Source organism: Rana temporaria, chromosome 8 (assembly GCF_905171775.1).
Source record: "Rana temporaria chromosome 8, aRanTem1.1, whole genome shotgun sequence".
Taxonomy (NCBI): Eukaryota; Metazoa; Chordata; class Amphibia; order Anura; family Ranidae; genus Rana; species Rana temporaria.
The window spans coordinates 116,132,750-116,147,237 of NC_053496.1; the positions used below are offsets into that span (position 1 = coordinate 116,132,750).

At 43.6% G+C, this 14,488-nt stretch overlaps 1 protein-coding gene across 2 annotated transcripts in view; it reads left to right on the plus strand.

Annotated features, from left to right (window-relative positions):
* The window catches only part of OPN4 (opsin 4), a 120,166-nt gene that overhangs the window by 54,963 nt on the left and 50,715 nt on the right, over positions 1 to 14,488 (plus strand). For both annotated transcript variants that reach the window (XM_040320519.1, XM_040320518.1), the window contains exon 4: positions 4,616 to 4,819. In XM_040320519.1, coding sequence (XP_040176453.1) covers positions 4,616 to 4,819 — 204 coding nt within the window. The remainder of the gene's footprint in view (positions 1 to 4,615; positions 4,820 to 14,488) is intronic.

Here is a 14,488-nt window from a genome sequence, read left to right on the forward strand (position 1 = left end):
TGTTACCTCCTCCCATGCTCTCCTGCTGGACTTCTCTAGAACCTTTCCCATCCTCTGGAATCCCTACCTAGTATGTCCTGCTAGCTCCTACTTTGTCCACCTTAAGGTGGTCCTTGAAACCTAATTTATTTAGGGAGATCTACCCCCACTTCCACCTAAAAACTGTATTTAGGCCACCTCCACCTAAAAACTGTACTTGGGCCAACTCCATCAGATCATCCCCCGCAGCTATTAACTTTTTGTATTACCTCCCCCTCCCTTTAGATTGTAAACTCCATGAGCAGAGCCCTCCTATTTCTTCTGTATTGTAATGTATTGTAATTGTACTTTCTCCCTTTATATTGTACAGCATTGCGCAAACTGATGGTGCTATATAAATTATGCATAATAAAATTAATCATTTTCAGGAGATGTTAGACCCTTAGAAATAAGCATACAAAGTTTTCAAATCTATAACAAATGTTCAAGCACAAGCCTCATTTGCATGAAGCAGGCTGTACTCCAGAATCCCATGGGAGTACTTCCACTCTCCCAAACATGCCCACACCACATAATTTGGCAGATCTTGTACACACACCACAATATTTCAATTAAAATAATGGTGTCCAATGTTTTTTATAGTGTTTTCTGAGACCCCTAACTTATGGTTTGCCATGGTTTGGTAAAAACAAAACAGATTCAATAGAACACTATCAACCCAATTCATTTATTGATAATCTAGGGTTCTCACAAATGTACTGTGAGAGCACCTTTCAGGATTCAACCTACAGATGACCAACACCAACATGTGTATAAAACAGGCAAGTCAGCATAAGAGGCCAGACACAGAATATTAAAAGGACTAGCAAACCTACAAAAATGTTCTTTAAGTCTCATACACATGATGAGAATAGCAGGCATATTGCACGTTTTTTTTTTTTCATGCTAGTCTAATATCAAAAATGAAGAGGTTACTAAAGTTACTAAAATTCTCATATGACAGAATACAACTTTGGAAGTGACGTAATAAGTTGTATTATATTGTAATGCATTTTTTTGAGGTCTGCTCTTCCGATTTTTTTTTCCAGATGAATACTGTATTGATTAAACGAAAATTGTATGTTCTGGTATCGTATGAGAAAAATGTTTGTGTTTGTCCCTTCGGATAATTTCAGATGAACTATCATGATTGGCTCTCGAAAACTGTGCACCAACGATCAGATTATCGTACTTTTGCTTTGAAATCTGAGACATCGGTAATCAGGAATAATCCCCTGATGCCCCGGGCCTGCTGTGTTGATATAGTGCTGTCAATGTGTATACAAATAACCTGTATAAAATGTGTACATTTTGAGGTTTGAAGTGTGATATTATCTTCAATTTTAAAATTAGACCTGGAATGTGGATGTTCTGTTGGAAGAAGGTTTTCTTCGGCCTTAGAGCTTTTAGCTGTTCTTGGGGAATGTTTGTACTAGAGGAAACCTCTACTGAGGGACACATGTAGGCCACTATTACTGACCTCCTTCTGAGGCCCCGTACACACGACCGAGTTTCTCGGCAGAATTCAGCCAGAAACTCGGTCGGAGCTGGATTCTGGCGAGAAACTCGGTCGTGTGTACAGTTTTCAGCGAGGAACCCGTCGAGGAACTCGTCGGGCCGAAAAGAGAACACGTTCTCTATTTCCTCGTTGTTCAATGAGGAAAGTCGGCCCGGCGAGCTCCTCGGCGGCTTCCACACTGAACTCGACGAGGAACTCGATGTGTTTGACACGTCGAGTTCCTCGGTCGTGTGTACGGGGCCTCAACGTGCTAGTTACCTAGCTGTCTCTAACCTCAACCTTGAGTCACTGATCTGGAAGTATGCAGCAGAGTGGATTTGAGTGAAGTTAAACCACCTGATCTCCATACATGTTCCTGGCCAGCATCTCAAAATATACTAAAGCCAATGGATCAGCATAACAGCCAGGCAATTTGCATTTTCAGAAAAAGAAAAATGTCAGCCTTCATACTCACAGTACACATTTACCTAAATTATTGTTGGATGTAGAGGTCATCTCATGTAAGTAAAATAACATACTGATCATATGTTCCCCACTGTTTTATTACTGACACTCCCATACATTAGTACTTTTGAGCAGACAATAGCCACTATGTTGAAAAGCCATGCCAAGAAATTGACTTTAGTATTTATAAGCCAAGATGACAGATGCTGCTATGTCATAAACACATCTGACGTTGTATGTGGTCATAACAGAATCTCTTAACAGGCAAGTAACTCCTATTTGGTTTTATTATTCATTTTTGGAGTCAGGACGGCCATACACGGTTCGTATCTCAGCCGGTTCAGCAGGAGATACGAACCATTAATGGGCAGGTTGAATGTACCAAGTTGATCAATTGATCAACTTGGGTATAACTATCCTGCCGGATTCTCTTGCGATTATTGCTAGCAGCACACCTGTGGTCTAGGCCCAGTCCTTAGGAGGGTTCTGCTATGCAGCGGGCCATAACTTAGGGTCCTTAACGCTTGAAAGGATAGATCATACAGCCACCAATCTACCCCTTTGAAGAACCTTATTCATTGGCCATCACCACCTCCCCTCCCAAACTGGCTGCTTCTCTTCCTTCTATCTCTCACACTTCATCACCCTTAGAAGTGAATATGAAGTTTCTGCCTCATTCCTCATTCCTTTTAGGATCTCACTCTCACTTTGTGTTCACAGTAAACCAGATCAGACGATTCAATTATTTTCCATCAATCACATGGAAATGCAACAAGTTTTTAAAATGACAGTGGGGTTAATTTACTAAAATTGGAGAGTGCATGGTTGCCAATCAGCTTCTAACTTCAGCTTGTTCAATTAAAGTCATTGTAAAGGCTTGTTTTAAAAAAAATAACAAACATGTTATACTTACCTGCTCTTCTCGGGTCCCTCTTCGCTGCTCTCAGCCCCTCCCGCCTTTGAGTGCCCCTCAGCCAGCAGCTTGCTACATGGGGCACCCAAGCTGAGTCAGAGCTCTGTGTATCCATTCATACACGGGGCCCCATCCTGGCCACGCCACCTCTCTTCCCTGATTGACTGACTGACAGCTGTGGGAGCCAATGGTGCCGCTGCTTTGTCTCAGCCAATCAGGAGGAGTGTCCAGGATGGTTGAGGGGTTCTTGGACATTGCTAGAGAGAGAAGGGGCTCAGGTAGGCAATAGGGGAGTGTGGGGGGGGCTGCTAAACACACAAGTTTTTTTTATCTTAATGCATAGAATGCATTAAGATAACAAACCTTCTGCCTTTACTACTCATTTAAGCTTTGCCAAAAAAAAACTGGAAGCTGATTGGTTTCTATGCAGAGCTGCACCAGATGTTGAACTCTCCAGTTTTAGTAAATCAACCCCAGTCCCCAGACAGTCCCATTTCAGGGTTCCACCAAGGGGCAACCCCACTGAGGTGCTACTCTACATCTATTCGTGTATGGTCCTTCTCACTTCTCACTACGATGACCATCCAATTCCAACCTCTTGGCCAAATCTCTTCCTGCTTGAATACCCTTGCTGCGGGAAGCAGCACAACCGAACAGCAGTGTATTAACCCTTATATCACTGAACAGTGTCTCTTTAATACACAATGGGCATGATGTGTTTTACAACTGCCTACAAGCCCACTGCTGCTTCAAGCCTTAGGGCTCTTGAGAGAGGTACTGTAGCTGAGGACTGTGATGTTTTTCTGTACTGTCTTCAGAAAAATATCACAGCACCCTTTCCACCAGCCATGATCTACCTGCATTGCACAGAGCAGCACATAAACCTAGTAATGACATTTCAGGGTCTTAAATAAAGTATGTCATGAAAACAGAAAGATTTTATTTATTTTTTTCAACCAGGGAAGACAATAAGCAGATAAAACATGTGTTTTAAACAATTTAGGATAGCAGCACTGAGCCTGAGCTCAGGGGTGTTCCATCACAGTGTATGCATTGGTGAGTAATCTCAATAGTCATTTGTATTCATTGATTGATGAAATGTGTACCTACCCCTGTTGCAAGTGTCCAAGCAATGCTTCTGTGTACAGCTCCAGCATCAGAGATTCCACAGCCAGTTGTAACATCAGCCTGATGGGACATGGACAACAACAAAGATACATTTATTAATATTTAGTGACACTGCATCCTCTATTTTCTTGTTTTAGTGTCACCAGGACAGAAAGTTAGGGTGAAGGTACTCTGTCATGAGGACACAGACAGCAATAAGAACTTGCCACATCTGACTGTAACCCTAATGAACACTGAAAGAAAAGTAGAGATTCTGATTTTTTTTCAATGCCCATTTTAGATGGGTTCTCTTTAATAGAAAAATGCAAATAGCATTGGTTTATTAAGAGATAGCAAGGAATTTGAAATGAACTTTAAATAGATGAAAGATGGTATATTTGTGGCTGCGATAGGTTATTGCTTGCCCTTGCTCTTTGTATAATTGTAACTCTTGATGAATGTAAATCTTAAGTATAATTGGGACTAGGTTGTATAATTCACTAGACAGCTTATTATAATATATTGCAGAACTCTTGTCAATGTGCCACATGTGATTTGATGCAAACATTGTGAATTCTGAGAAAAAGTAATTCTTATTTTTTTTCTTATTCTAGGATGTGAGTTATATGCTTTCTGTGGTGCCCTGTTTGGGATCACATCAATGATTACACTGATGGTGATTGCTTTGGATAGGTATTTCGTAATCACCCGACCGCTTACTTCCATTGGAGTGATGTCCAAGAAGAGGGCAGTGTTAATCCTTTTAGGTGTTTGGCTGTATTCTTTGGCCTGGAGTCTTCCTCCCTTCTTTGGTTGGAGTAAGTTTGGATGACTGCTTTGAACAGATAATATGAATTAGGCATCACAGTGCTTTCTTAGAGTCAACCATGACTTGCCTGTCATACTGTATAAGAAAAATTATTGGCTTGTAATTTATTTTCAGAAATGGAAAGAACTAAATATCATAAAAAGACCCATCTTTCATAAATTGAATTGTTAGTTTTTTTTTGTATTCTACTTGTGGATTAAATCAAGAACATGTCAAAACATAAAAAAAAAAACTAATTACACAGCCTAAGAGAAACAATTAATTTCCAAGGTCGCATGTTTCATCCTGTAGAAATACATTAATTATGTCTTCTCCTTTCTTATGTAAGTTAAATCGAAATCAGAATAATTGTATAGGCAGCCCTAAAACTAACCAGACCCCAAGAAATTGTTAAGGCAGCCCTAAAAGGAACCAGACGCCAAGAAAAAAGAGCTTGCCTGTGCAACAGTTCCCTGCTTAGATTAAGTTACATTTTAATGCAGAGAGTTGGAATTAGTGTTCAAAAATTTAAAGTGTATCATTTAAAATGTACTCTGAGTTTGACCATTTTGAATAATTACAGTCAACCTCCTAAAAACTGGGATAAATCTTCCTAAATACATATATTAACTATCTCCACTACTATTTTTTTATATAAATATTTCCAATAATATAAATTACTGTCGATCTTGCCTATTCTAGGGATATCGTCTTCTTGGTGGCAACGATCTGCAGTCTCATAGAGCCTCTGCAGTGTTGCCACCAAAGTACGCATGCTCTCTATTTAGCTAAGCAAGCCACGCATTACTATATATGACTTACTAAGTCACGTGATTTCTGTCCTTAGAGCACTACCCACGTGCCACATGATGTCACTGTTACATGCCCTTCCTTCAAGGCCATTCCGAGTGTGAAGCAAGTTAGACATGTGCTCTTCCCTCTAGGTAGTGTAATCACATTTGTGGCTATTGGTAAGCCATGCCTATTCAAGGGGGGCAGATTAGTAAGCTTAGTAATACTTTACAAGGGATAGAAAATAGAGTTGTTGCCCATTGTGATCAATAAGATTCCTTCTCACATTTTTATGAAGAATTAAAAAAAAAACTTTTGTCCCCATGAAATTGCTTATAACTGCTTTTCTTCCAGATTTTTTCTGTGATTTCCAACTATACTTAAATTTTTGTAAGTGTCGGTTCACACCACAGCCACATGAAAGTCGGCATGACTTTGTGAGGCAACTTCGAGGCAACTTCGAGGCAACTTCAAGTCGCCTCCAGGACAGGCAACTTTGCCAGTGGCTCTGTGGGAGGGGTTTACCTGAGAAAACAATTTTGTCTTCCTGTAAAGTTGCTTCAGTTAAGACAGTGATCCAACTTTGGAGGCAACTTTCATTGAAGTCGCCTTGAAGTAGTACTGGAACCTTTTCTGAAGTCGGAGCGACTTCAGTAGTGTGCATTAAGACGGCTTTTATTCACTTTAATGTAATTTCTCATGTCGCATGACTTGGGGCGACACAAGTCAAATCCCAAGTCACAGTAGTGTGAATGGGCACTAATAGTGCTGTATTTTTGCAGAGTTTGGCTTAAAATAATAATATAATGTTACATTTTTTTTATAAACTTCTATATTTCTGTTTTTCTATAAAATGGGAGGATGTGTAGGTAACCAGAACTAACAAAGTAGATTAGTTAATAGAATGATTCGACCTTACAGATGTTAAGATAATATATTAGCCGTATAGGGAAAGCCTTTAATGAGTTGGACAATTCTTAGGCCAGATTCACACTGTTGCGTTTTGGTAACACTTGTCAATGTATATTATGCGTATTATTCTGATTCATTCATTCTGATTGTGAATGACACCCCAATGTACTTTCCCAATGCACTTATTGTGCAGTGCACCGTAACTACCGCAACAACCACACCATGCCCGGAATTGCTCATCAGAGAGCATTTGACAGGCAGCGAGAAGGCGTTGTATCGTCTCATCACCACCTGTGGCAACCCCTTAAACCCCACATTAAAAGGGTGGCTGCTGGATGCTTCATTCACCTAAATTGGTCACATTAAATGGGTAGTACTGCCTGTTGAATGTGACATCTGGGATCATTTCTGCTGCAGTGCACTCCATGTCTGAATGGATACACAGAGCTGTGGCTTGATTCAGGTGCCCCCATAGCAAGTTGCTTGCTGTAGGGGCACTCAATGGGAGAGAAGGGCCAGGAGCTCAAGTCAGGGACCTGAGAAGAGGAGGATCTGAGCTTCTCTGTGCAAAACCACTGCACAGAGCAGGCAAGTATAACATGTTTGTTATTTTAATAGAAAAATAAGGAGACATTACAATCACTTTAAGGTAAACAAAACTGCATGCAGATCCCCCCCCCCCAGCCCACCCTAAACACTAAACTGAGCCCGATCTTGATCCAGCAATGTGCATGAGAGCATAGGCTCTCTCGGCTCTCTCCCCTCATTGGCTCAGAGACAGCATCAGGAGCCATTGCCTCAAGCTGCTGTGACTCACAGCCAGTGAGGAGGGATCTGAATGGTAGGGACACATATGGGACACCAACTGGAGAGCTGCTTGGCAGGGGGAACTTGGCAGGGGGAAGGGGTCAGGACTGCTGGCAAGGGACCCCAGAAGAGGAGACTCTGGGCTGCTCTGTGCAAAATAATTGCACAGGGCAGGTACAGTGAGGGGACATTGCATTTGACCCCTTGGCAAAATATAATTACATAGTAGGCGAGGTTGAAAAAAGTCGATCAAGTCCAACCTATGTGTGTGATTTTATGTCAGTATTACCTTGTATATCCCTGTATGTTGGGGTCGTTCAGGTGCCTATCTAATAGTTTTTTGAAATTATCGATACTCCCTGCTGAAACCACTGCCTGTGGAAGACAATTCCACATCCTAACCGCTCTTACAGTAAAGAACCCTCTACTAGGTTTAAGGTTAAACCGCTTTTATTTTAATTTTAGTGAGTGGTCGCGTATCTTACCCTCTCAAGTGTCTCTTCTCCAGAGAGAAAAAGTTCAGTGCTCGTAACCTTTTCTCATAACTAAGAACACAGGGTACAGCTAACGTGTTTTGGGGGCGCACCCCCTTTCTGAAATGCATTAGCTGTACCTCGTGTTCTGTGCATGTCCATGTACTGTGTTTATGGCCTTTTGTCAGTTGCATTTTGTGAGTACCCATTTTTATACAAAAATTTCTTATTAGTAAACTATCTCTGGTAATGCACTAGGTGTGCGCGCCTTCCATTTCCTTTTTTCTTATAGTTCCTTTCAGATTACCCCATTTGAGGAAGGCACCATCCACCTAGTTCTGGGATACCATATATACCTTTCACACCACTATTTTATCTGACATCTGTGACTCACCTTGGAAGACCTATTAGTGCTGGAAGTGACTTTTTTTCCACACATCTCAGGAGGGATTTTGTTCCACTCCTATTTGCAGATCCTGTCCAAGTCATTAAGGTTTCGTAACTTGAACCTTCAGCTCCTCCCACATATTTTCAATGGGATTACGGTCTGGGAACTGGCTAGGCCACTCCAGGACCTAAATGTACTTTTTCTTGAGCTACTAGTTTGTTGCCTTGGCCACATGTTTTGGGCCATTGTCATGCTGGAATACCCATCCACAACCCATTTTCAATGCCCTGACCGAGGAAAGAAGGATCTCACCCAAGATTTAACGGTGCAGTCAAAGGACTGTGAAGTTGTCCTGTCTCCTTAGCAGAAAAATACCCCACAGCATTATGTTTCCACCTCCAATGTTTGAAGGTTGGGATGGTGTTCTTGGGGTCATAGGCAGCATTCCTCCTCCTACAAACACGGCAAGTTGAGTTGATGCAAAAGAGCTAAATTTTGGTCTCATCTGACCACAACATTTTCAACCCGGTTCTCCTCTGAATTTTTTAGATGTTCATAAGCAAGCTTCAGATGGGCCTGTAAATGTGAATTTTTGAGCAGGGAGGCATTGTGGGTGCTGCAGGATTTCAGTCCTTCACAGCGTAGTGTGTTTTCTTGGTGACTATGGTCCCAGCTGCCTTAAGATCATTGACAACATTCTCCGTGTAGTGCTGGGATTCTGTGATTGCTTATTGTTCTCATGATCATTAAAACTCCATGAGGTGAGATCTTGCAACGAGCCCCAGATCAAGGGAGATTGACAGTTATTTGTTGTCACCCTCTCACCAAGCTGCTTGGCGATGGTCTTGTAGCCCATTCCAGCCTTGTGTAGGTCTACAATCTTGTCCCTGACATCCTTGGACAGCTCTTTGGTCTTGGCCATGGTGGAGAGAGTGGAATCTGATTGATTGATTGCTTCTATGGACTGGTTGGTGTCTTTTACCCAGGTAAGAAGCGGAGATTCGGAGCACTCCCTTCAAGGGAGTACTCCGAATCTCAGCTTCTTACCTGTATAGAAGACACCTGGGAGACAGAAATCGTATCTGATTAATAGGGGGTTAAATACTTATTTCAATCATTAAAATAGAAATAAATGTAAAACCTTTTTGAAATGTGTTTTTCTGGATATGTTTGCTGTTATTTTTTCTCTCACTGTTAAAATAAACCTACCATTAAAATTATAGACTGATCATTTCTTTGTCAGTGGGCAAACGTACAAAATCAGGAGGGGATCAAATACTTTTTTCCCTCACTGTAAGTACAGTATAACACGTTTGTTATTTTTTTTTAATAAAAAGTTTGCCTTTAGAATCACTTTAAATGCAGCTATTCTGCAAAGAAGGCAATTATCACTTAACCTGTCCCACCACCCACACTGCCAAACTCAGTGTTGAAGATCTAAACAACATCATTAACCTGACTCTAAAAGGTTTTATGACAAGAATGAAAATCTGAGATGTTCTTAACAATTATTTAAAGGTAATAATATTCTAGGCTCCTGGTAATCAGGCACACTTTTCAATATTATAGTTCATACATTTTGTAACAGGTATGAATTAACTTTTGACTAATGCCAGAAAGAAAAAAAAAGCTTGGATAATTTTTTTTGTTCTTTTGCATAAGGAACATCAGCTTTCAATGGCCAATGAAAGGGGACTTAAAGGGGTTGTAAAGGTAAACATTTTTTTCCCTAAATAGCTTCCTTTACCTTAGTGCAGTCCTCCTTCACTTACCTCATCCTTCCATTTTGCTTTTAAATGTCCTTATTTCTTCTGAGAAATCCTCACTTCCTGTCAGTGGCGGTTCGTCCATAGAGGGCGCAGGAGCGCCGCCCCCTCTGGCTTCCGCACACACCACTGACTAATAACATTGATTCATGCATTGCATGAATCGATGTAATTGTCGCCGCTGGCCGGATTCAGATGGTTGGACTCGGATATGAGCGCCGACGACCTAAATAGCGGCAGCTGGTTGGCTGTACGGAACTGATAGGCTTTCCGAGTACAGCCCTCAGCCTTCCGGAATGCCTATCCAGGGAACCTACCGGGGTGCGTTCCTTGGATAAGACTGACAGGCGTCTCAGCCAATCAGGTTGACCGAGTCTGGCTATCGGTAACCTGATTGGCTAAACCGCTCGGGACACACACAGCCGACACCGCCAGTGACACCGCCGCCAGTGACAACACACCACCGCCACCACCGCCCAGGTATTGTGTCTTTGTCTGATCGCACACAGGGCTGAGCATTCACACCACCAGCTTCCAGCATCCATGCTTTGTACTACTGCACGTGGATTGTGTCAGTGGGCTCCCCCCGTGTTGTGTGTGCGGCTCCTGGGCATGCATTTATAGTTTATAGCATATAAATGGTATTTATTGTTTATAGAATATTAATGGCATTTAACGTTATAGCCATGGCTCCGGAGGTAGGTAGTTTTATAGAATATTAATGGCATTTATAGAATATAGAGGGCATTTATAGTTTATGCTGGCATGGCACAGTGGCTGCGTTTGATGGCATGGCACAGTGACTGCGTTTGATGGCATAGCACAGTGGCTGCGTTTGATGGCATGGCACTAGGGGTGCAACGGATCAAAAAACTCACGGTTCGGATCGTTCCTCGGATTAGGAGTCACGGATTGGATCATTTTTCGGATCGGCAAAAAAAAAAAAAATCTCCCCCACTGTAATATCCACATCTCTCCCCCCCCCCCCACTGTAATATCCACATCCCCTCACTGTAATATCCACATCCCCCCCCCACTGTAATATCCACATACCCTCAGGCAAGACAGCCCCCCACCCTCAGGCAAGACAGCCCCCCCCTCAGGCAAGACAGCCCCCCCCCTCAGGCAAGACAGCCCCCCCCCTCAGGCAAGACAGCCCCCCCCTTCAATCAAGACAGCCCCCCCCCTCAGGTAAGACAGCCCCCCCTCAGGTAAGACAGCCCCCCTCTCAGGTAAGACAGCCCCCCCTCTCAGGTAAGACAAACCCCCCCCTCAGGTAGTACAGAGTCACTTCCAGCGGTGTGTCCGAGTGCGGGCTCCTCCTCCTCTGTGGGTGTAAACAGAGGAGGAGGGCTGCTGCCGGGTGTACCAAGATGGCCGCGGCTCCGGAGCTAGGCCGAAGCCGCGGCCTTTCCTAATGTTATTGCCGCGGCTCCAGAGCTAGGCCGAAACCGCGGCCTTTCCTAACGTTATAGCCATGGCTCCGTCGGTAGGCCAAAGCCGCGGCCATAACGTTAGGAAAGGCCGCGGCTTCTGCCTAGCTCCGGAGCCGCGGACATAACATTAGGAAAGACGGCGGCTTCGGCCTAGCTCCGGAGCCGCGGCAATCCGCGGATCACAGTGTGTGCCAATCCGAAGGGGGTGACCCGTTCGGATCACCTGTGATCCGTTGCAGCCCTACATGGCACAGTGGCTGCGTTTGATGGCATGGCACAGTGACTGCGTTTGATGGCATGGCACAGTGACTGCGTTTGATGGCATGGCACAGTGGTGCGAATTGATGATGGCATGGCACAGTAGCTGCTGATAATGATGGCACAGTGGTTGTGTTTGATGGCATGGCACAGTGGTGACAATTGATGACACAGTGGTGCGAATTGATGATGGCATGGCACAGTAGCTGCTGATAATTGATGGCACAGTGGTTGTGTTTGATGGCATGGCACAGTGGTGACAATTGATGACACAGTGGCTGCGTTTGATGGCATGGCACAGTGGTGACAATTGATGGCACAGTGGCTGCATTTGATGGGCACAGTGAGGCTGCAATTTTTTTTTGCGCCCCCCCCCCCAAAATTTTGAGCACCAGCCGCCACTGTTTCCTGTTCTTCTGTCTGTAACTCCACACAGTGATGCAAGGGGCTTTCTCCCTGGTGTGGAGTGTTGTGCTCGCCCCCTCTCCTGGAATACAAGAGAGTCAGGACGCCAACTAACACAGTTCCTTTCTCTATCTGCAACGTAGAGAGTGTCCTGACTCTCCTGTAGTCCAAGGGAGGGGACGAGCACGACACTCCACACCAGGGAGAAATCCTTGCATTACGGTGTGTAGTTACAGACAGAAGAACAGGAAGTGAGGATTTCTCAGAAGAAATAAAGACATTTAAAAGCAAAATGGAAGGATGAGGTAAGTTAAGGAGGACTGCACTAAGGTAAAGGAAGCTATTTAGGGGACATTTTTTTACCTTTACAACCCCTTTAAATTAAACTTTGCCGGATACAAACTGGAAACCTGCACATAATATTCACCCTCACCCACAGCTTTTCAGAACAAATGTATAGATTGGCTCCTAAGAAAAATGGAAAATAAGAAAGCACTTAATCATTTAACAAAGCAACTGGCTAATAAACTAAAGCAGAGCAACAATAAATGAAAGCAAAAGCCTTGAAAATAGAAAAGTGAATGCAATCTATTTTTATGTGTTCCCATTCTTTGCCAAATAGAAGACTGGAGATCATGCTTGAATCACTTGATGGTCATTATGAGATTCTATACCAAAGGTCATTTGGCGATCGTCATTCATAAACTTATGAAGTGTTCTGTTAGGGCTAACCCTTTACCTACCAGCATTAAAGTAGCGTAGCACATCCCTTGTAAGAGCTGCTGAGTTTGGGTTCCCCACTGCTGCACAGCCAGTCACTTAGCATTTCCTTCATTCACTCCAATACAGAAGATCAGTCCTTTGGTTGTTTTGTTGTTTTATCAGGATGACATCTTAGATGGGGTAAGAAAATGATGGGATTGAAAACGTCCAAACACAGATAAAGGGATAACTCCCTCATTTACACAGATCTTCTTCTTCCTTCCTCCTGCACAAACTTGGTTCCTCTGTACAGCACCTGCTGCTCACTCCTGGTGGAACAAGCAGTATATTGCTAGTTCAGCAAAGGCCCATTGCAGCCAATAACTCTCAGTCGTTTGACAAAGGTAGTACAAATGTAGTAAACAGCATAGTGTCTCTCCTGCTTCCCTGTGGTCACTGATCCCAGTTCCACTTGCCTGCAGAATGCTAGCCCACCTGGCTGCCACCAGCCACCCCTGACTGCTCTTCCTCCCAGTCCTCTCAACTGACTCTGCACCAGTTTTGCCCGACTGGCACACACACAGGGAGATTCCCCAGGGCAAGACTTGGCACACCGCTGTCTTCAAGAGAGCATTGTTACAGCTGACAGCCTCTCCCCTTGTCCTGTCTCTGCATCATGCTGATCCACTCACTGTCTCTGCTGGCTCCTTCCTGCTGACTCTTCAGCATGAATTGCTCCAACTGTCTCCTATGGTGGTATCCTTCAAGCCCAGGTTTCCAGAGCTCCCAGCCACGACAGCCTCCCTCAGCACTGCTTCTCCATTTTACACCCGACCCCTGTTGATATGGCCCAATCCTATTTATGGATTTCCCAGTCCCTTGGCAGGCCCACTCCTGCAGATTGGCTGAGGTCCCATAAATATTCAAGACATCTTCTCCTCACCTCAACCCTCTAATTCCAGAACATTCTCTGATATTCTAGAAAACGAAGGGAGGCACCAAAAAGCTGCCAGGATAAATCATCCAGCCCTGGCCTCTAATAACTCTGGCCCAGATTCAGTGACTCAGGTTTGTCCCTGGGCCAGAACATGCTTTTTCCTTCACTCACTTCTAGTAGCACACACTAGAGGGTGCTACAGTAGTAAAAAACCCTGAGCATGTTTCACTTAACACATTAAGCACAACAAAATAAACATTCCCCAGTGAACTATCTGTTATCAAGCAGTTTAAAATTGTAATTTCTGCTGGCTCCTGCTCTCTGTGCTGCTTCCCTGAACTTCCAGTCTTCACAGGAAAAAGTTAAAGTGTTACTAAACCCAGGACCCTGCATTGACTATATCTGGTCTCCCAGAGTACACAGAACATGGAAATGCAGATATTTTTGTAAATAGAAACTGCTTAATACCTTTTCTCATCAGCAGTATATAGCAGTCTTGTGACTTCTATCAGTATCTGGCCGAGCTGGGCTGTGTGTGTCCATAGACGCACACATAGCCTGGCTCAGCCCTACACTCGCTCCCTCCTCACAGCATTTAAATGACAACAGTAGAAGCCAATAGCTTCCATTGCTGCCTCAGTCTCTGTGAGTAGAGGGCGAGAGGAGAGAAGAGATGCCACACAGTGCTGGGTTTATTAAGAACCCAGGTAAGTATTTAGGGAGGTGTGGGGGCACAGCAAGTTGTAAAATATTTTTACCTTAACCTTCTGAGCGGTGTTCCCGAGTCTGACTCGGGTGAGATT